At 63.9% G+C, this 19,877-nt stretch overlaps 1 protein-coding gene across 1 annotated transcript in view; it reads left to right on the top strand.

The window, feature by feature from the left end:
* SHANK1 (SH3 and multiple ankyrin repeat domains 1) overlaps window positions 1-14,764 on the top strand; it is a gene marked incomplete at both ends in the record, with an annotated part of 39,123 nt that extends 24,359 nt beyond the window's left edge. Inside the window, 14 exon segments of the mRNA XM_080361671.1 lie at window positions 386-468; window positions 1,497-1,621; window positions 4,083-4,218; window positions 5,350-5,433; window positions 6,295-6,318; window positions 7,308-7,364; window positions 7,851-7,966; window positions 8,499-8,598; window positions 9,194-9,327; window positions 9,589-9,731; window positions 9,778-9,832; window positions 10,711-11,111; window positions 14,252-14,517; window positions 14,520-14,764. Of these exon segments, the coding sequence (XP_080217797.1) occupies window positions 386-468; window positions 1,497-1,621; window positions 4,083-4,218; window positions 5,350-5,433; window positions 6,295-6,318; window positions 7,308-7,364; window positions 7,851-7,966; window positions 8,499-8,598; window positions 9,194-9,327; window positions 9,589-9,731; window positions 9,778-9,832; window positions 10,711-11,111; window positions 14,252-14,517; window positions 14,520-14,764 (1,969 nt within the window).
* Window positions 14,765-19,877: the final 5,113 nt, after the last annotated feature.

Raw genomic sequence — 19,877 nt, 5'->3', positions numbered from 1 at the left:
TGTCCCCGTGTCGCCCCATCCCCATGTCCCCTGTCCCCATGTCCATCTGTCCCCATGTCCCCATATCCCTCTGTCCTATTGTCCCCATGTCCCCCTGTCCCCATATCCCATGTCCCCATGTCCCCATGTCCCCATATCCTATTTCTCCATATCCCCATGTCCCCATGTCCCATGTCCCCATATCCCCATGTCCCCATATCCCCCTGTCCGTCTGTCCCCATATCGCATGTCCCCATATCCCCATGTCCGTCTGTCCACATATCCCCATGTCCCCATTGTCCCCATGTCCCATGTCCCCATGTCCCATGTCCCTATGTCCCCATATCCCCATGTCCCCATGTCCCCTGTCCCCTGTCCCCACATCCCGTGTCCGTCTGTCCCGCAGTGATTACATCATCAAGGAGAAGACGGTTTTGCTGCAGAAAAAGGACAACGAGGGGTTCGGCTTCGTGCTGCGGGGGGCGAAGGGTGAGGGGGGGGCGGTATTTGGGGGGGCTTGGGGGGGTCATGAGGGGTCATTTGGGGGGGTCTGGGGGTCATTATGAGGGTCTTGGGGGGTCATTGTGGGGCTCATTGGGGGTCATGGGGTGTCATTTGGGGGGGCTGGAGGGTCTTGGGGAGTCATTTGGGGGGGCTGGGGGGGCTCTGGGGGTCATTGTGGGGGCTGAGGAGTCATTATGGGGGTCATTTGGGGGGGCTAGGGGGGCTCTGGGGTCATTATGGGGATCATTGGGGGGGTCATGGGGGTCATTTGGGGAGTCATTTGGGGGGCTCAGGGGGGGTCTGGAGGGTCATGGGAGTGTTGGGGGTTCAGGGGGGTTTTGGGGGTTCAGTGGGGTATGTGGGGTCCTGGGGTGTTCAGGGGGGTTTTGGGGGTCCAGGGGGGTTCAGGGGGGTCTGGAGGGTCATGGGGGGTCATTTGGGGGGTTCAGGGGGGTTCATGGGGGTGTTGGGGGTCCAGGAGAGTATTGGGGGGTCAGGGGGGTATTGGGGGGTTCAGGGGGGTCTGTGGGGTCCTGGGGGGTTCAGGGGGGTTTGGGGGGGTCCAGGAGAGTATTGGGGGGTCAGGGGGGTATTGGGGGTCCAGGGGGAGTTTGGGGTCTCAGGAGGGTATTGGAGGTCCAGGGGATGTCAGGGGGGTGTTGGGGGGTTCAGGGGAGTCTGTGGGGTTTTGGGGGCTCAGGGGGCTTTTGGGGGTCCAGGGGGGGTCAGGGGGGTTTTGGGGGTCTGTGGGGTCCCAGGGTGTTCAGGTGGGGGTCAGAGAATGTTGGGGGTTCAGGGGGGTTTTGGGGGGTTCAGTGGGGGTCCAGGGGGGGTGTGGGGGGGTCAAGGAGGGTTCAGGGGGGGTCAGGTGGGTGGGGGGGGGGTCAGGGGGGTCCAGGGGGGTTTTGGGGGGGTCAGGGGGGGATGGGGGGTCCAAGGGGGGGTCAGGGGGGTTTTGGGGGGTCAGGGGGTGTTTGGGGTGGGGGTGTGGGTGCCGCTGACCCCCCCCGCAGCGCAGACGCCCATCGAGGAGTTCACCCCCACGCCGGCGTTCCCCGCGCTGCAGTACCTGGAGTCGGTGGACGAGGGGGGCGTGGCCTGGAGGGCGGGGCTGAGGATGGGGGACTTCCTGATTGAGGTGAGACCCCCCCCGCCCCGGGACCCCCAGGTCACCCCAAAACCCCATAGAGACCCATAGACACCCATAGACTCAATAGACCCCCATAGACACCCATAGATACCATAGAGACTCATAGATACACATAGACACCCATAGACACCATAGATACCATAGAGACTCATAGACACCCGTAGATACCATAAAGATACATAGACACCCATAGAGACCCATAGATACCATAGATGCCCATAGACCCCATAGACAGCCATAGACACCCTTAGACCCCATAGAGACCCATAGACACCCATAGACACCATAGATACCATAGAGACTCATAGATACCATAGAGACCCATAGACACCCATAGATACCATAGAGACTCATAGACACCGTAGATACCCATAGACACCCACAGACACCCATAGACCCCATAGACACCCATAGACACCCATAGAGACCCATAGACCCCCATGGACACCCATAGACCCATAGACACCCATAGACCCCATAGACACCCATAGAGACCCATAGACACCCATAGATACCCATAGATACCCACCCAGAGCCTGGAGGGCGGGGCTGAGGATGGGGGACTTCCTGATTGAGGTGAGACCCCCCCCCCCCGGGACCCCCAGGTCACCCCAAAACCCCATAGAGACCCATAGACCCCATAGACACCCATAGACACCCATAGACACCCATAGACCCAATAGACCCGTATAGACACCCATAGATACCATAGAGACTCATAGACACCCATAGACACCCATAGATACCATAGAGACCCATAGACCCCATAGACACCCATAGAGACCCATAGATACCATAGAGACCCATAGACACCCATAGATACCATAGAGACCCATAGACATCCATAGACTCCCATAGATACCATAGAGACTCATAGACACCCATAGATACCGTAGAGACTCATAGACACCCGTAGATACCATAGAGACTCATAAACACTCATAGACAGCCGTAGATACCATAGAGACTCATAGACACCCGTAGATACCATAGAGACTCATAGACACTCATAGACAGCCGTAGATACCATAGAGACCTATAGACACGCATAGATACCATAGAGACCCATAGACATCCATAGACACCCATAGATACCATAGAGACTCATAGACACCCGTAGATACCATAGAGACGCATAGACACCCATAGAGACCCATAGATACCATAGAGACTCAGATACCCGTAGATACCATAGAGACTCATAGACACCCATAGACACCATAGATACCATAGAGACTCAGAACACGTCAAAACCCATCCAGAAGAATCCAGATGTGCCCCCATTGCGCCCAAATGCATCCATATATACATATGTCTAAATGAGCCCAGGTGTGTCAGATTACAACCAAACCCATCCAGATGTGTCCGGACGCGTCTATATGGGTCCTGATGTGCCCAGACACGTTGAAACTCATCCAGATGTGACAAGATGATTCAGTATGAGTCTAGATGAATCCAGATGTGCATATAGAGGTGTGAGGTGTCCATATGTGTCTAAAGGACTCCAGATGTGCACAATTACAACCAAGCCCATCCAGATGTGTCCCAAATGCGTCTATATGGGTCCTTTTGCACCCAGACACATAGAAACACATCCCTATGAGTCAAAATGTGCCCAATTACAATCAATACGCATCCAGCTGTGGCTAGATGTGTCAGGACATATCCAAGGAAAGTCCAGATGTGTCCTGAATGCATCTGTATGGGTCCTGATGTGACCAGACACGTCAGATCACATCCAGATGTGACCAGATGTCAGAGTATGAGACAAGATGTATCCAGATGTGCTTACACAGGTGTGATGAGTCTATATGAGTCCAGAGGTGCCATATCACAACAGCGCCCATCCAGATGTGTTCCAATGCGTCTATATGGGTCTCGATGAGCCCTGACACGTCGAGACACATCCAGATGTGACCATAGGTGTTAATATGTATCCAGATGTGCATACGCAAAGTGTGAGGTGTGCAGATTTGCCCAGTTATATCCAAACCCATCCAGATGTGTCCAAAAGAAGTCCAGATGTGTCCCGATGCATCTGTAGGTGTTCTGATGTGACCAGATATGTCTGAGCACATCCAGATGTGCATCAAGGAGGTGTGATGTGTCCATTGGCACCTAATTAAGTCCAGATGTGCCCAATAGCAACCATACCCATCCAGATGTGTCATATGTGTATGCACAAGTGTGATGTGTCCAGATGTGTCTAAATGAGTCCAGATGTGCCCAGTTACAACCAATCCCATCCAGATGTGCACAAAGCCACCCATCCAGATGTGTCCAATGTGACAGGCCATACCCAAACAAGTCCAGATGTGTCCCAATGCATCTATATGGGTCCTGTTGCACTCAGACACATCAAAACACATCCCTATGAGTCCAGATGTGCCCTGTTGGGTCTGGGGTCCTCCAGCTGTGTCCAGCTGTGCCCAGCTGTGCGTCTCGGCAGGTGAACGGGCAGAACGTGGTGAAGGTCGGACACCGGCAGGTGGTGAACATGATCCGGCAGGGCGGGAACAGCCTGGTGGTCAAGGTCGTCATGGTGACGCGGCACCCGGAGGCGCCCGAGGGGCCGCGGAGGCGCGGTGAGCCGCCCGGACGCCTGGGTCCATGGGTGGGGGTCCTGGGTCCATGGGGGGTCCCGGATGCCTGGGTCCAGGGGGGTCGTAGATCCATTGGGGGTCCTGGGTCCATGGAGGTCCCGGACGCCTGGGTCCCTGGGTGGGGGTCCTGGGTCCATGGGTGGGGGGTCCCGGACGCCTGGGTCCCTTGGTGTGGGTCCTGGGTCCATGGGTGGGGGGTCCCGGACGCCTGGGTCCATGGGTGGGCGTCCTGGATCAATGGGTGGGGGTCCTGGGTCCATGGGTGGGGGGTCCCGGACGCCTGGGTCCATGGGTGGGCGTCCTGGATCAATGGGTGGGGGTCCCGGACGCCTGGGTCCCTTGGTGTGGGTCTTGGGGCAATGGGAGGTCCCGGACGCCTGGGTCCCTGGGGGTCGTAGATCCATTGAGGGTCCTGGGTCCATGGCGGGGGTCTTGGGTCAATAGGGGGTCCCGGACGCCTGGGTCCATGGGGGTCGTAGATCCATTGGGGGTCCTGGGTCCATGGGGGTCCCGGACGCCTGGGTCCCTGGGTGGGGGTCCTGGGTCCATGGGTGGGGGGTCCCGGACGCCTGGGTCCATGGGTGGGTGTCCTGGATCAATGGGTGGGGGTCCTGGGTCCATGGGTGGGGGGTCCCGGACGCCTGGGTCCATGGGTGGGCGTCCTGGATCAATGGGTGGGGGTCCCGGATGCCTGGGTCCCTGGGTGGGGGTCTTGGGTCAATGGGGGTCTCGGACGCCTGGGTCCATGGGTGGGGGTCCTGGGTCCATGGGTGGGGGGTCCCGGACGCCTGGGTCCATGGGTGGGGCTCCTGGGTCCATGGGTGGGGGTCCTGGGTCAATAGGGGGTCCCGGATGCCTGGGTCCCTGGGTGGGGGTCCTGGGTCCATGGGGGTCCCGGACGCCTGGGTCCCTGGGTGGGGGTCCTGGGTCCATGGGGGATCCTGGGTTCATGGGTGGGGGTCCTGGGTCAATGGGGGTCCCGGACGCCTGGGTCCATGGGTGGGGGTCCTGGGGCAATGGGAGGTCCCGGACGCCTGGGTCCCTGTGTGGGGGGAGTGGGATCTCCCGGACGCCTGGGTCCCTGGGCGTGTCTCGCTGACCCCGCCCCCCCAGCCGCGCCCCCTCCCCCACGGCGCCTCCCGGCTCCCGCCATTTCCCTGCGCTCCAAGTCGATGACGTCAGAGCTGGAGGAGATGGGTGAGGGAGGGGTCCCGGACGCCTGGGTCCATGGGTGGGGGTCCTGGGTCAATGGGTGGAGGGTCCCGGACGCCTGGGTCCGTGGGTGGGGGTCCTGGGTCAATGGGTCAATGGGTGGGGGGTCCCGGACGCCTGGGTCCATGGGTGGGGGTCCCGGACGCCTGGGTCCACGGGTGGGGGTCGTGGGTCAATGGGTCAATGGGTCAATGGGTGGGGGGTCCCGGACGCCTGGGTCCATGGGTGAGGGTCCTGGGTCAATGGGTGGGGGGTCCCGGACGCCTGGGTCCACGGGTGGGGGTCGTGGGTCAATGGGTGGGGGGTCCCGGACGCCTGGGTCCATGGGTGGGGGTCCCGGGTCAATGGGTCCATGGGTGGGGGTCCTGGGTCAATGGGTGAATGGGTCAATGGGTGGGGGGTCCCGGACGCCTGGGTCCACGGGTGGGGGTCCTGGGTCAATGGGTCAATGGGTGGGGGGTCCCGGACGCCTGGGTCCACGGGTGGGGGTCCTGGGTCAATGGGTCAATGGGGGGGGGTCCCGGACGCCTGGGTCCCTGGATGGGGCGGGGGGGGGGGAGCGGAATCTCCCGGACGCCTGGGTCCATGGGTGGGTAGGTTGGGGGTGACATATTGGGGGTTATTTCTGACCTTTGACCTCTGACCCCTCCCCCCCTCTCCCCCCCCCCACCGGCCGTGCAGTGGAGAAGGGTGAGTGTGGGGGATGGGCCGTATTTGGGGGGGGGGGGGGGAGGAGGGGGGTGTCCTGGTCTCCCCCCCCCCACCGTGTTGCCTTTGACCTTGAACTTGACCTTGAACTTGACCCCATTTGACCCCGTGTTCCCCCCTCCCCTCCCTCCCCCCCAGTCTCGCCCTGGAAGAAACGCAGTGGTGAGTGCACACTCACCCCCCCACTTTGCACACTCACCCCCCCTTGCACAATCAACCTCCATTGCACAATCACCATCTTGCACACTCAAACCCCCTTGCACAATCACCCCCCTTGCACAATCAACCTCCATTGCACAATCACCATCTTGCACACTCAAACCCCCTTGCACAATCACCCCCCTTGCACAATCAACCTCCACTGCACAATCACCATCTTGCACACTCAAATCCTCTTGCACAATCACCCCCCTTGCACAATCAACCTCCATTGCACAATCACTCCTGTGCACAATCACCCCCCCTTGCACAATCAATCATCCCCTGTGCACACTCACCCGCCGTGCACAATTAACCTCCATTGCACAATCACCCCCCTTGCACAATCACCCCCCCTTGCACAATCAAAGCCTCCTTGCACTATCACCCTCTTGCACAATCCCCTCATGCACAATCACCCCCTTGCACAATCACCCCTGTTCACAATCACCCTCTTTGCACAATCACCTCTTGCACAATCACACCCTTGCACAATCACCCCCCTTGCACAGTCATCCCCTTGCACACTCACCCTCGTGCACACTCACTCCCCTTTGCACAATCACCCCCTTGCACAATCAACCCCTTGCACAACCACCCCCCCTTGCACAATCAAACCCCCTTGCACAATCACCCCCTTGCACACTCATTGCGCTCCAGTGCAAGCCTTGCACGACCCTTGCACACTCATTGCACCCCTGCGTAAACTACACAGCCCTTGCACACCCCTCGGACCCCTTTGCACACTCATTGCACCCCCGTGCAAGCCTTGCACGGCCCTTGCACACTCATACCTTGCACCCCCAGCCCTTGCACACTCATTACGCTCCTCGTGCAAGGCTCCCAGCCCTTGCACCTTTATTGCATGTGCCAGCCCTTGCACACCCGTTGCGCCCTCGTGCAAGCCTTGCACGGCCCTTGCACACTCACCCCCCCCCTTGCCCCCCAATCAGATTTTGACCCCCCCTCGGCCACCGAGAAGAAGCGAACGGTTTATCAGATGGCGCTGAGTAAGGGGTGGGGGGCCCCCGGACGCCTGGGTCCCTCCCGGACGCCTGGGTCCCTTTGGTGGGGGAGTGGGGAGTGGGGGTCCCTCCCGGACGCCTGGGTCCCCTGGGTGGTTGGAGGTCCTTCCCGGATGCCTGGGTCCCTCCCGGACGCCTGGGTCCCCTGGGGGGGTGGGTTGGGGGTGGGGGTCCCTCCCGGACGCCTGGGTCCCCTGGGGGGGTGGGTTGGGGGTGGGGGTCCCTCCCGGACACCTGGGTCCCCTGAGGGTTGGGCTGGGGGGGTGAGGTCCCTCCCGGACGCCTGGGTCCCTTTGGTTGGAGGGTGGGATCCCTCCCGGACGCCTGGGTCCCTCCCGAACGCCTGGGTCCGCTGAGTTATTGGGTGGGGGGGTTGGGGTCTCTCCCCCAGTGGTTGGATGGGGGGGGGGGGTCTCTCCCGGACACCTGGGTCCCTCCCGGACGCCTGGGTCCCCCGTCCCCCCCCCTTAGACAAACTGGACGAGATTTTGGCGGCCGCCCAACAGAGCATCAGCGCGGGGGAGGGGCCGGGGCCCCCCCTGCCCCCCCTGGGCAAAACCCGCCCCAAGGGCTTCTTCAGCCCCGAGGTGGGTCCCCCGGACGCCTGGGTCCCTGGGGGGCGGGGATTGGGGTTCCCGGACGCCTGGGTCCCTTTTGGTTGGGGTGGTTGGGGAGGGGAAGACCCCAGTCCTTATGGGGTGGGGGGAGCCGGACGCCTGGGTCCCTCTGGGTGGGGGGGGGGGGCGGGGAGCGGAGAAGGAGAGAGGGTCCCGGATGCCTGGGTCCCTGGGTGGGGGGGGGTGGCTCTCGGACGCCTGGGTCCCTCTTGGGGGGGTGTTGGGGTTCCTGGACGCCTGGGTCCCTCTGGGGGGGTATTGGGGCTCCCGGACGCCTGGGTCCCTCCTTGGGGTCGGGTTGGGGTTCCCGGACACCTGGGTCCCTCTTGGGGGGTTTGGGGCTCCCGGACGCCTGGGTCCCTCTTGATGGGGGGTGGCTCCCGGACGCCTGGGTCCCTCTTGGAGGGTTATTGGGGTTCCCGGACGCCTGGGTCCCTCTTTGGGGGGGGTATTGGGGTTCCCGGACGCCTGGGTCCCCTGACCCCCCCCTCCCCCCGCCCAGGGCCCCTTCGAGCCGCACCGAATGGGGCCGGGGGGGTTCGACCGACCCTTCCTGCCCCCCGGGCCCCCCCACGGGCTGATGCTGCGCCAGAAATCCATCGGTGGGTGCCGGACGCCTGGGTCCCCTGGGGAGGGTGGGGGCGAGGGGGGGTGGTAAGGGCTCCCCCGGACGCCTGGGTCCCCTCTTGAGGGATGATGGGTCTCCCGGACGCCTGGGTCCCCTCTTGAGTGATGATGGGTGTCCCGGATGCCTGGGTCCCCTGGACCCCTGGATCTCCCGGACGCCTGGGTCCCCCATTGAGGGATGATGGGTGTCCCGGACGCCTGGGTCTCCCGGACGCCTGGGTCCCCCTTGAGGGATGATGGGTGTCCCGGACGCCTGGGTCCCCTCTTTGGGGTATTGGCTCCTCGGACGCCTGGGTCCCCTGGACCCCTGGGTCCCCCATTGAGGGATGATGGGTCTCCCGGACGCCTGGGTCCCCTCTTGGGGGTATTGGCCCCCCGGACGCCTGGGTTCCCCAGATGCCTGGGTCCCCCCTTGAGTGATGATGGGTCTCCCGGACGCCTGGGTCCCCCAGACGCCTGGGTCCCTTCTTGGGGGTACTGACCCCCCGGACCCCTGGGTCCCCTGGACCCCTGGGTCCCCCGGACGCCTGGGTCCCTCACCCCCCCCCCCATTCCCCCATCCCCATCCAGGTGCCCCAGAGGAGGACAAACCCTTCCTGGCCCCCCCCAGCGGGAAATTCAGCCGCAGCCTCTCGGTTCCGGGGTCCGACGACATCCCCCCTCCCCCCACCACCTCCCCCCCCGAACCCCCATTCAGCAGCCCCGCCCCTCCCCCACCCCGTGGGGTGGGGGGGGGGGGGAGGGGGGGTGAGCCCTGCAGGGGGGGCCCCATGGCGCTTGTACAACGTAGCAAGGGGGGGGGTTGGGGGTGGTGCGGGGGGGGGGGGGGGACCCCCAAAACCGCTTCGCCGCAAGGGGCCGCTGGTCAAACAGACCAAAGTGGAGGAGGGGGGGGGTAGTGGGGGGGGTGGTGGGGGGGGGGGCGGGGTTTTGGGGTGGGGGGGGGTGGGGGGGGGGCGGATAAGAGCTCCATCCCCATCCCCACCATTGTGGTCAAAGCTCCGTCCACCAGCAGCAGCGGCCGCAGCAGCCGGGGGAGCAGTTTGGAAGCCGAGGGGGGGGGGGGGCGGGGGGGGGATGGGGGGGGGGGAAGCCCCACCCCCCCCGGGTGGTGTTGGGGGGGGGGGGGGTCATACCTCCCCCCCCTCCCCCAGCTCGGCCCCGCCCCCCCAGGCGTTGGATTTTACGTCACAATTCGGGGCGGCGCTGGTGGGGGCGGGGCGAAGGGATTGGGGGGGGGTGGGGATTTTGGGGGGGGGGAGACGCTCCGCCCTTTTTCTGTCTACGGAGGAGGATGAGGAGGTGGGGGGGGGAATGGGGGGAATTGGGGGGGGGTTGGGGGCGCCCCCCCCGCGCTTACGTCACTCTAAGAGTATCGATGAGGGGCTGTTTGCAGCGGGGGGGGGAGGGGAAGGGGGGGGGTTCCCCCGGGGTTACCGTGGGGGGGGGGGGTGGGGGGGGTGGGGGGGGGGGGCAGCGCGTTTAGCAGCGTAAGCGCCGCCCCTCCCCCCCCCGGCGTCGCCCCCCCCTTGGCGCACATGGTGGGGGGGGGGGGAGGGGGGGGTTGCAAGGGGGGGTTCGGGGGGGCGGCCACGATGCCTTTGGGTGGGGGGGGGGTGGCGGCGTTGCAATTAGGGGGGGGGGGCCCACGTGCCGCTGGGGGGGGGGGGGTGGTTCGGCGTTGCAATTAGGGGGGGGGTCCCACGTTCCCTTCGGGGGGGTTTCCCCGTTGCAATTAGGGGGGGGGGTGGGGGGGGCGGTGTCGCCCCACGTGCCCTTGGGGGTGTCGCCCCACGTGCCCTTAGGAGGGGGGGGGTCGCTGCAATTGGGGGGGGCGGCGCACGTGCCGCTGGGGGGGGGGCCTCACCTCCCGTTGGGGGGGTCGCTCCAATTGGGGATGGGGGGGGGTGTGGGGGGGGTCTCCCCACTTCAAATCGCTCCCCCCACCCTTTCCAAAACCGCCCCCCCCCACCACCCCAAACAACCCCCCTCCAGCCCCCGCCGCGTCCCATCCTTCTCCCCCTCCCCAAATTGGGTTGGGGGGGGGGTGGGGGGTGCTCCCCCCCAACCCCCCGAAACCCGTTTAGAGCTGCGGGTTCGATTCGCCGAGGCGGGGGGGGGGGGGCGGGGGGGCGGGGCTATTAGCTTTACCCCCCCCCGCCCCTTCTTTAGACGGGGGGGACGACGAGCTCCTATTGGCCGAGCCTTTACCCCCCCCACTGGAGTTCGCCAACAGCTTCGAAGGACCCCACGAGGGACCCCCCCACGAAGGACCCCCCCCCCACACCCCCCCCCCACCCCACCAAACCGTGGGCGATTCGGCCGCTTCCAGCCTCACGTCGTACGACAGCGAAGTGGCCACGTTAACGCAGGGTCCCCCACCCGTGACGAGCCGTGGGGGGGGGGCCCCACGGGGTTATCCCACCACCACCACCCACCCACGAAGGGGCCGAAGTGGTGACGGATTCGGGGATCGAGGAGATCGACAGTCGGAGCAGCAGCGACCACCCCCCCGAGGGGGGGGGGGGAGAGGGGCCCCCCCCGCTCTGCGCCCCCTTATTGGAGGGGGTGGGGGGGGGGAGCGTGGGAGGGGGGGGGGGGAGAGGAGCAGAGCGAGGGCGGCGCGGGGAGGGGGGGGGGAGGGCGGCCCCCGAGGGATTGGGGGGGGCGGGGTGGGGGTGGGGGGGGGAGAATTGGGGGGGGGGGCGGGGCGGCGAAGCGAGAGTTGGGACGACAGAAGCGGAGTCGGAAGCGGAGTCGGAAGCGGAGTGGGAAGCGGCTTCTGGCCCCGGGGGGGGGCGGAGGGGAGACACAGGTAGGGGGGGGGGCACGGGGATATTGGGGGGGGGTACGGGGGGGGGGGCGGTGCTGCACCCATTGCACCCATTGCACGTGTTATTGGGGGGGGGTCGGACCCATTGCACCCATTGCACATGTTGGGGGGGTCGCACCCATCGCACCCATTGCACATGTTATTTGGGGGGGTCGCACCCATCACACCCATTGCACCCATTGGACCTGTTATTGGGGGGGGTCGCACCCATTGCACGGGTTATTGGGGGGGAGTCACACCCATTGCACCCAGTTGCACCCATCGCACCTGCTGCGGGGGGGTCGCACCCATCGCACCTATTGCACATTTATGGGGGGGGTCGCACCCATCGCACCCATTGCACATGTTATTGGGGGGAGTCGCACCCATTGCACCCATTGCACATGTTATTGGGGGGGAGTCGCACCCATCGCACCCATTGCACAAGTTATTGGGGGGGGTCGAACCCATTGCACCTGCTTGGGGGGGGGGGGCTTGCACCCATTGCACATGTTATTGGGGGGGTCGCACCCATTGCACCCATTTGCACATGTTATTGGGGGGGAGTCGCACCCATCGCACCATTGCACAAGTTATTGGGGGGGGTCGAACCCATTGCACCTGCTTGGGGGAGGGGGTTTGCACCCATTGCACATGTTATTGGGGGGGGTCGCACCCATTGCACCGATTGCACATGTTATTGGGGGGGGGTCGCACCCATTGCACATATTGGGTGGGGGTCGCATCCATTGCACCCATTGCACGTGTTATTGGGGGGGGTCGCACCCATTGCACCCATCGCAACCATTGCATGGGTTATTGGGGGGGGGTCGCACCCATTGCACCCATTGCACATGTTATTGGGGAGGGGGTCGCACCCATCGCACACATTGCACATGTTATTGGGGGGGGGTCGCACCCATCGCACCCATTGCACGGGTTATTGGGGGGGGTCCCACCCATCGCACCCATTGCACAAGTTGTTGGGGGGGGTCGAACCCATCGCACCTGCTTGGGGGGGGGTTGCACCCATTGCACATGTTGGGGGGGTCGCACCCATCGCACCCATTGCACATGTTATTGGGGGGGTCGAACCCATCGCACCTGCTTGGGAGGGGTTTGCACCCATTGCACATGTTGAGGGGGTCGCACCCATCGCACCCATTGCACATGTTATTTGGGGGGGTCGCACCCATTGCACCCATTGCATCCATTGCACATATTATTGGGGGGGGTCGCACCCATCACACCCATTGCACCCATTGGACATGTTATTGGGGAGGGGTCGCACCCATCGCACCCATTACCCCCCATCACACCCATTGCACATTTATGGGGAGGCGGGGTCGCACCCATTGCACATTTTTGGGGGGGGTCGCACCCATTGCACCCATTGCATCCATTGCACAGGTTATTGGGGAGGGGTCGCACCCATCGCACCCCATTACCCCCCATCACACCCATTGCACATTTATGGGGAGGCGGGGTCGCACCCATTGCACATTTTTGGGGGGGGGTCGCACCCATTGCACCCATTGCATCCATTGCACAGGTTATTGGGGGGGGGTCGCACCCATCGCACCCATTGCATCCATTGCACATATTATTGGGGGGGGGTCGCACCCATTGCACCCATTGCACATTTATTGGGGGGGGGTCGCACCCATTGCACCCATTGCACATGTTATTTGGGGGGGGTCGCACCCATTGCACCAATTGCACGTGTTATTGGGGGGGGTCGCACCCATCACACCCATTGCACCCATTGGACCTGTTATTGGGGGGGGGGGTCGCACCCATCGCACCCATTGCACATGTTTTTTGGGGCGGGGGGGGTCGCACCCATTGCACATATTGGACCAATCCACCCATTTCACGGGGGGGGCTGTTGCACCCATTGCACATTTATTGGGGGGGGTCGCAGCCATTGCATGGGTTATTGGGGGGGGGTCGCACCCATCGCACCCATTGCACGGGTTATTGGGGGGGGTCGCACCCATCGCACCCATCGCACCCATTGCACGGGTTATTGGGGGGGGTCGCACCCATTGCACCCATTGCACGAGTTATTGGAGGGGGGGGGTCGCACCCATCGCACCCATCGCACCCATTGCACGTGTTATTGGGGGGGGTCGCACCCATCGCTCCTGCTGGGGGGGGTCGCACCCATTGCACCCATTGCACGGGTTATTGGAGGGGGGGGTCGCACCCATCGCACCCATTGCACATGTTATTGGGGGCGGAGGTCGCACCCATTGCACCCATTGCACGTGTTATTGGGGGGGGGGGGTCGCACCCATTGCACCCAATTGCACCCATCGCACCTGCTGGGGGGGAGGTCGCACCCATCGCACCTATTGCACATTTATGGGGGGGGTCGCACCCATCGCACCCATTGCATGGGTTATTGGGGGGGGTCGCACCCATTGCACATTTATTGGGGGGGGTCGCACCCATCGCACCCATTGCACATTATTGGGGGGAGGGGTTGCACCCATCACACCCATCACACCCATTGCACATTTATGGGGGGGGGGGTCGCACCCATTTCACCTGCTGGGGAGGGGGGGGTCGCACCCATCGCACCCATTACACATTATTGGAGGGGGGGGTCGCACCCATCACACCCATTACACATTATTGGGGGGGGGAGGGTTCGCACCCATCACACCCATTACCCCCCATTACACCCACCCCCCCCAACCCCCCCACTAACCCCCTCCTTCCCCCCTTCCCCCCCCCCAACAGGCTCCCGGACCCCACGGCCCCTCCCCCTTTACCCAGCTCCCCAAACCCTCCCCCTCCCTTTTCCCCAGCTGGCCCCCCCCTCCCCCTAAACCCACATTAGTGGGGGTCGGCGTAGGGGTGGGGGAAGGGTTAGACATCCGCCCCCCCCTCCGTCGCGCGCCTAGCCCCGCCCCCCTCCCCACGGAGCGCCGTGGAAGCCCCGCCCCTCGCCCCGCATCCTTACCCACCCTCCCAACCCCGCCACTTTACGGCGGCTTCCTTGAATTTCGCGGGGGAGGGGGAGGGGGGGGATTCCCGGACCTCCCCCCCCCCTCCCGCTCTTTATCCCCCACCCGCCCCCCCCCTCCCCCCCGGATAAGCCTTTTGGGGCGAAACCCTTGGCTTTTTGGAGCAAATTCGACGTGGCGGACTGGTTGGAGTATTTAAATTTGGGGGAGCACCGGGCTCGTTTCCTGCACAACGAGATCGACGGGTCCCACCTGCCCGCGCTCACCAAGGAGGATTATATCGACCTGGGCGTGACACGCGTGGGGCACCGCATGAACATCGACCGCGCGCTGCGGCTCTTCCTCGAGAGGTGATGGGGACACGCGTGGGACAACGTGGGGACACTCCCCCCGCGGAGCCACTTGGGGGCGCTGCTGCGGTTCTTCTTGGAGAGGTGATGGGGACACCCACGGGAGAACGTGGGGGCACCCACGGACACCATTGGGGACACTCTGGACCCCACTGGGGGCGCTGCGGCTCTTCCTGGAGAGGTGATGGGGACACCCACGGGACACGCGTGGGACATCCCCGGACAACCCTGGGGGTGCTCAAGATGTTCCTGGAGAGGTGATGGGGACACCCACGGGAGAACGTGGGGACATGGGGACACCCCGGACCTCCATGGGGTCACCCGTGGGACAACGTGGGGACATCCCCGGAGCCACCTGGAGGCGCTGAGGATGTTCCTTGAGAGGTGATGGGGACACCCACGGGAGAACGTGGGGACACCCGTGGGACAACGTGGGGACATCCCCGGACACCCCTGGGGGCGCTCAGGATGTTCCTGGAGAGGTGATGGGGACACCCACGAGAGAACGTGGGGACATGGGGAAACCCCGGACCTCCATGGGGACACCCACGGGAGAACGTGGGGGCACCCACGGACACCATTGGGGACACCCTGGACCCCACTAGGGGCGCTGCGGTTCTTCTTGGAGAGGTGATGGGGACACGCGTGGGACAACGTGGGGACACCCCCCGCGGAGCCACTTGGGGGCGCTCAAGATGGTCCTGGAGAGGTGATGGGGACACCCACGGGAGAATGTGGGGGCACCCACGGACACCATTGGGGACACTCTGGACCTCCATGGGGGCGCTGCGGTTCTTCCTGGAGAGGTGATGGGGACACCCACGGGACACGCGTGGGACAACGTGGGGACATCCCCGGAGCCACCTGGGGGCGCTGAGGATGTTCCTGGAGAGGTGATGGGGACACCCGTGGGACACCCCACTGGGGACATGGGGACACCCACGGACACTCCCACTGGGGACACGGGGACCCCGTGGGGACATGGACTGGGTGCTGCGGCTCTTCCTGGAGAGGTGATGGGGACACCCACGGGAGAACGTGGGGACACCCGTGGGACAACGTGGGGACACCCCTGGACCCACCTGGGGGTGCTGCGGCTCTTCATGGAGAGGTGATGGGGACACCCACGGGAGAACGTGGGGACACCCGTGGGGACACCCCATTGGGGACACCCCCATTGGGGACACGGGGACACCCCATTGGGGTCACCCTGTGAGTGTGCAACGGGACATAGGCGTGCAACAGGACACGAGTGTGCAACAGGACACGAGTGTGCAACGGGACATGAGTGTGCAAACAGCATCATCTGCAATGGGACATGAGTGTGCAACGGGAACTGAGTGTGCAATGGGACACGAGTGTGCAAAGAGCATCTGAATGGGACATAGACGTGCAATGGGAAATGAGTGTGCAACGGGACATGAGTGTGCAATGGGACACAGACGTGCAAACAGCATCATCTGCAATGAGACATGAGTGTGCAATGGGACAAGAGTGTGCAATGGGACACGAGTGTGCAACGGGACACAGATGTGCAACAGGACACGAGTGTGCAACAGGACACGAGTGTGCAAAAGGACATAGACGTGCAAACAGCATCATCTGCAATGGGACATGAGTGTGCAATGGGACACGAGTGTGCAACAGGACACAGACGTGCAAACAGCATCATCTGCAATGGGACATGAGTGTGCAAGGGCAACTGAGTGTGCAAACAGCATCATCTGCAATGGGACATGAGTGTGCAACAGGACATGAGTGTGCAAAGGGACCTAGGCGTGCAACGGGACACAAGTGTGCAACAGGACATAGATGTGCAAACAGCATCATCTGCAGTGGGACATGAGTGTGCAACGGGAACTGAGTGTGCAATGGGACACGAGTGTGCAAACAGCATCTGAATGGGACATAGACGTGCAATGGGAAATGAGTGTGCAACGGGACATGAGTGTGCAATGAGACACAGACGTGCAAACAGCATCATCTGCAATGAGACATGAGTGTGCAACGGGAACTGAGTGTGCAATGGGACACGAGTGTGCAAACAGCATCATCTGCAATGGGACACGAGTGTGCAACAGGACATGAGTGTGCAATGGGACACAAGTGTGCAACAGGACATAGACATGCAAACAGCATCATCTGCAACGGGACATGAGTGTGCAATGGGACACAGAAGTGCAAACAGCATCATCTGCAATGGGACATGAGTGTGCAATGGGACACGAGTGTGCAACGGAACACAGACGTGCAATGGGATACGAGTGTGCAACAGGATATAGATGTGCAAGTAGCATCATCTACAACGGGACATGAGTGTGTAACGGGACATAGACGTGCAAACAAGATCATCTGCAATGGGACAGGGACGTGCAATAAGAAATGAGTGTGCAACAAGACATGAGTGTGCAACAGGACATGAGTGTGCAAACAGCATCATCTGCAATGGGACATGAGTGTGCAACACGACATGAGTGTGCAACAGGACACAGACGTGCAAACAGCATCATCTTGCAATGGAACATGAGTGTGCAATGGGACACGAGTGTGCAACGGGACACAGACGTGCAAACAGCATCGTCTGCAATGGGACATGAGTGTGCAATGGGACACGAGTGTGCACGGGACACAGACGTGCAAACAGCATCATCTACAACGGGACATGAGTGTGCAACAGGACATGAGTGTGCACACACGCCTTGCACACGTGGCCCTTGCACACGCACCCCCCATATACACGCACACACGTGGCCCTTTGCACACGTGCCTCTCACACACTCACGTGGCCTTGCACACGTGGCCCTTGCACACGCGCCCACCTCCCCCCCACTTGTCCCCGTGCACACGTGTCACCGTGCACACGTGTTCCCGCCCGTCTCCACGTGGCCCCGCCCCCGGGCCCACCCGTCCCAAGTGGCCCTGCCCCTCCCACGTGGCCCCGCCCCCTCCCGTGGCCCCGCCCCCGGGTCCACTCTTCCAACGTGGCCACGCCCCCTCCGGTAGCCCCGCCCCCATGCCCACCCGTCCCACGTGGCCCCGCCCCTCCCACGTGGCCCCGCCCCCGGGCCCACCTGTCCCACGTGGCCCCGCGCCCTCCAGTGGCCCCGTCCCCAACGTGGCCCCGCCCCCGGGCCCGCCCCTCCTAAGTGGCCCCGCCCCTCTCGCGTGGCCCCGCCCCTCCCAAGTGGCCACGCCCCCTCGCGTGGTCCCGCCCCCTCCCTTGCCCCCGCCCTCCCACGTGGCGCCGCCCCCGGGCCCGCCCCTCTCGCGTGACCCCGCCCCTCTCACGTGGCCCCGCCCCCCGGGGCCTCCCCTCTCAAGTGGCCCCGCCCTCTCCCGTGGCCCCGCCCCCCGCATGCTCCGCCCCCCCGGCCTCGCGCCGTCTCTAAGGGCTCACGTGTCGCGGCCTCGCCCCGCCCCCCCAGGCCCCGCCCCCTCCCCGAGGCAACGACCAATCACACGAATGTCTTCCAGTGCCCCCCCCCCCCCCTCCCCCCTCCTCCTCCCCCGCCCATCCCGGACGCCTGGGTCCCCTCCTCCTCCATGGCGGGAGGAGGAGGGGGGAGCACTCGGACGCCTGGGTCCCCCCGGGGGGGGGAGGGGGGAACCCCCAGAGACACTGTGACCCCGGGGGGGGGAGGAGCCTTCACTGGGGGGAGGGGGCTCTAATTACCCCACCCCGGGCTCCCACCCCGGGCTTCATTAACTCCCCCCAGGCTTAATTACCCTCCCCGGGTTTAATTACCCCCCCCCCCGGGTTTAATTACCCCCCACCCGGGCTTAATTACCCCTCCCCGGGCTTAATTACCCCCCACCCGGGTTTAATTACCCCCCACTCGGATTTAATTCCCCCCCACCTCCGGATTTAATTACCCCCCCCCCCGCGGCTTTAATTGCCCCCGCCCCTTAATTGCCCCCCAACATCCCACCAATGGACCCAGGCGTCCGGGCGCCCCCTCCCCCCGCCCCGGAAGGGACCCAGGCGTCCGAGCCCCCCCTCTCCCCGCCCCCCCCAAAAGGGAGACTCGTGCCCCTTCCCCCCCACCCGCGCTGCCGCTGCCCCTCCCCCCGCTACGCCCCGCCCCCTTCCCCCCTCCCCCCCCCATGTATAGAGCTGCGGGTGTAATTAACGAGTCGTTCATTAATTAATCGTCGGGTTTTCTTTGCAAATATAAAGTGTCGGAGAAACAGCCCCTCCCCCCCCCCCGCGTGTTTAATGAGTGTGCAAGGGGGGGGGGGAGGGGCGGGGGAAAAGGGGGGGGGAGGGGGGGGAGTCACGTGACTTTGGCTGCCCCAAAGCCCCGCCTCCCTGCTTGGCCACGCCCCCCCCCGCCCCAATCATTGGCCACGCCCCAGGGAAAAGCCCCGCCCCTCATTGGTGACGCCCCATGGGTAAAGCCCCGCCCCCCATCCCGCCCTCTAATTGGCCACGCCCCCATCTGGAAGCCACTCCCACCGAGTGATCCCGCTCTCTCATTGGCTACAGTCCTCCCCCGGGAAGCCCCACCCCCATCCCGTCCTCTCATTGGCCACGTCCCCCAAGCCCCGCCCCTATCCTGCCTCTTATTGGCCACGCCCCGGGGAAAGCCCCGCCCCCCATTGGTGACGCCCCATGGGTAAAGCTCCGCCCCCATCCCGCCCTCTCATTGGCCACACCCCCATCTGGAAGCCACTCCCCCCCGAGTGCTCCTGCTCTCTCATTGGCTACAGCCCCCCCCGGGAAGCCCCACCCCCATCCCGCCCCTCTCATTGGCCACACCCCCCAGCCCCGCCCCGATCCTGCCTCTAATTGGCCACGCCCCCAAGAAAAAGCCCCGCCCCCCCATCCCGCCTTCTCACTGGCCACGCCCCCCATAGGCGCCCCCCCCGCCCCATAGCGGCCACGCCCATTGCCCCTCCCACCCCATAGGGGCCACCTCCCACCCTATAGGGAGCGCCCTATAGGGCACGCCCCCACACTATATGGACCCTATGGGGGATCCCCCTGCCCCCCCCATCCCCCCCACCCATAGGGACCCCCCATATGGCGACACGCACCCATAGATGCCCCCTCCTCTCCCCATAGGGACCCTCTATAGGTACCACCCCCCACACACCCCAGGGAACCCCTATAGGGG

The sequence above is a fragment of the Nesoenas mayeri genome (assembly GCF_963082525.1).
Source record: "Nesoenas mayeri genome assembly, chromosome: 36".
In the NCBI taxonomy this organism is placed as follows: Eukaryota; Metazoa; Chordata; class Aves; order Columbiformes; family Columbidae; genus Nesoenas; species Nesoenas mayeri.
Note: the sequence above shows the minus strand (reverse complement) of the source record. Positions and strands in the feature narration are given on the sequence as shown.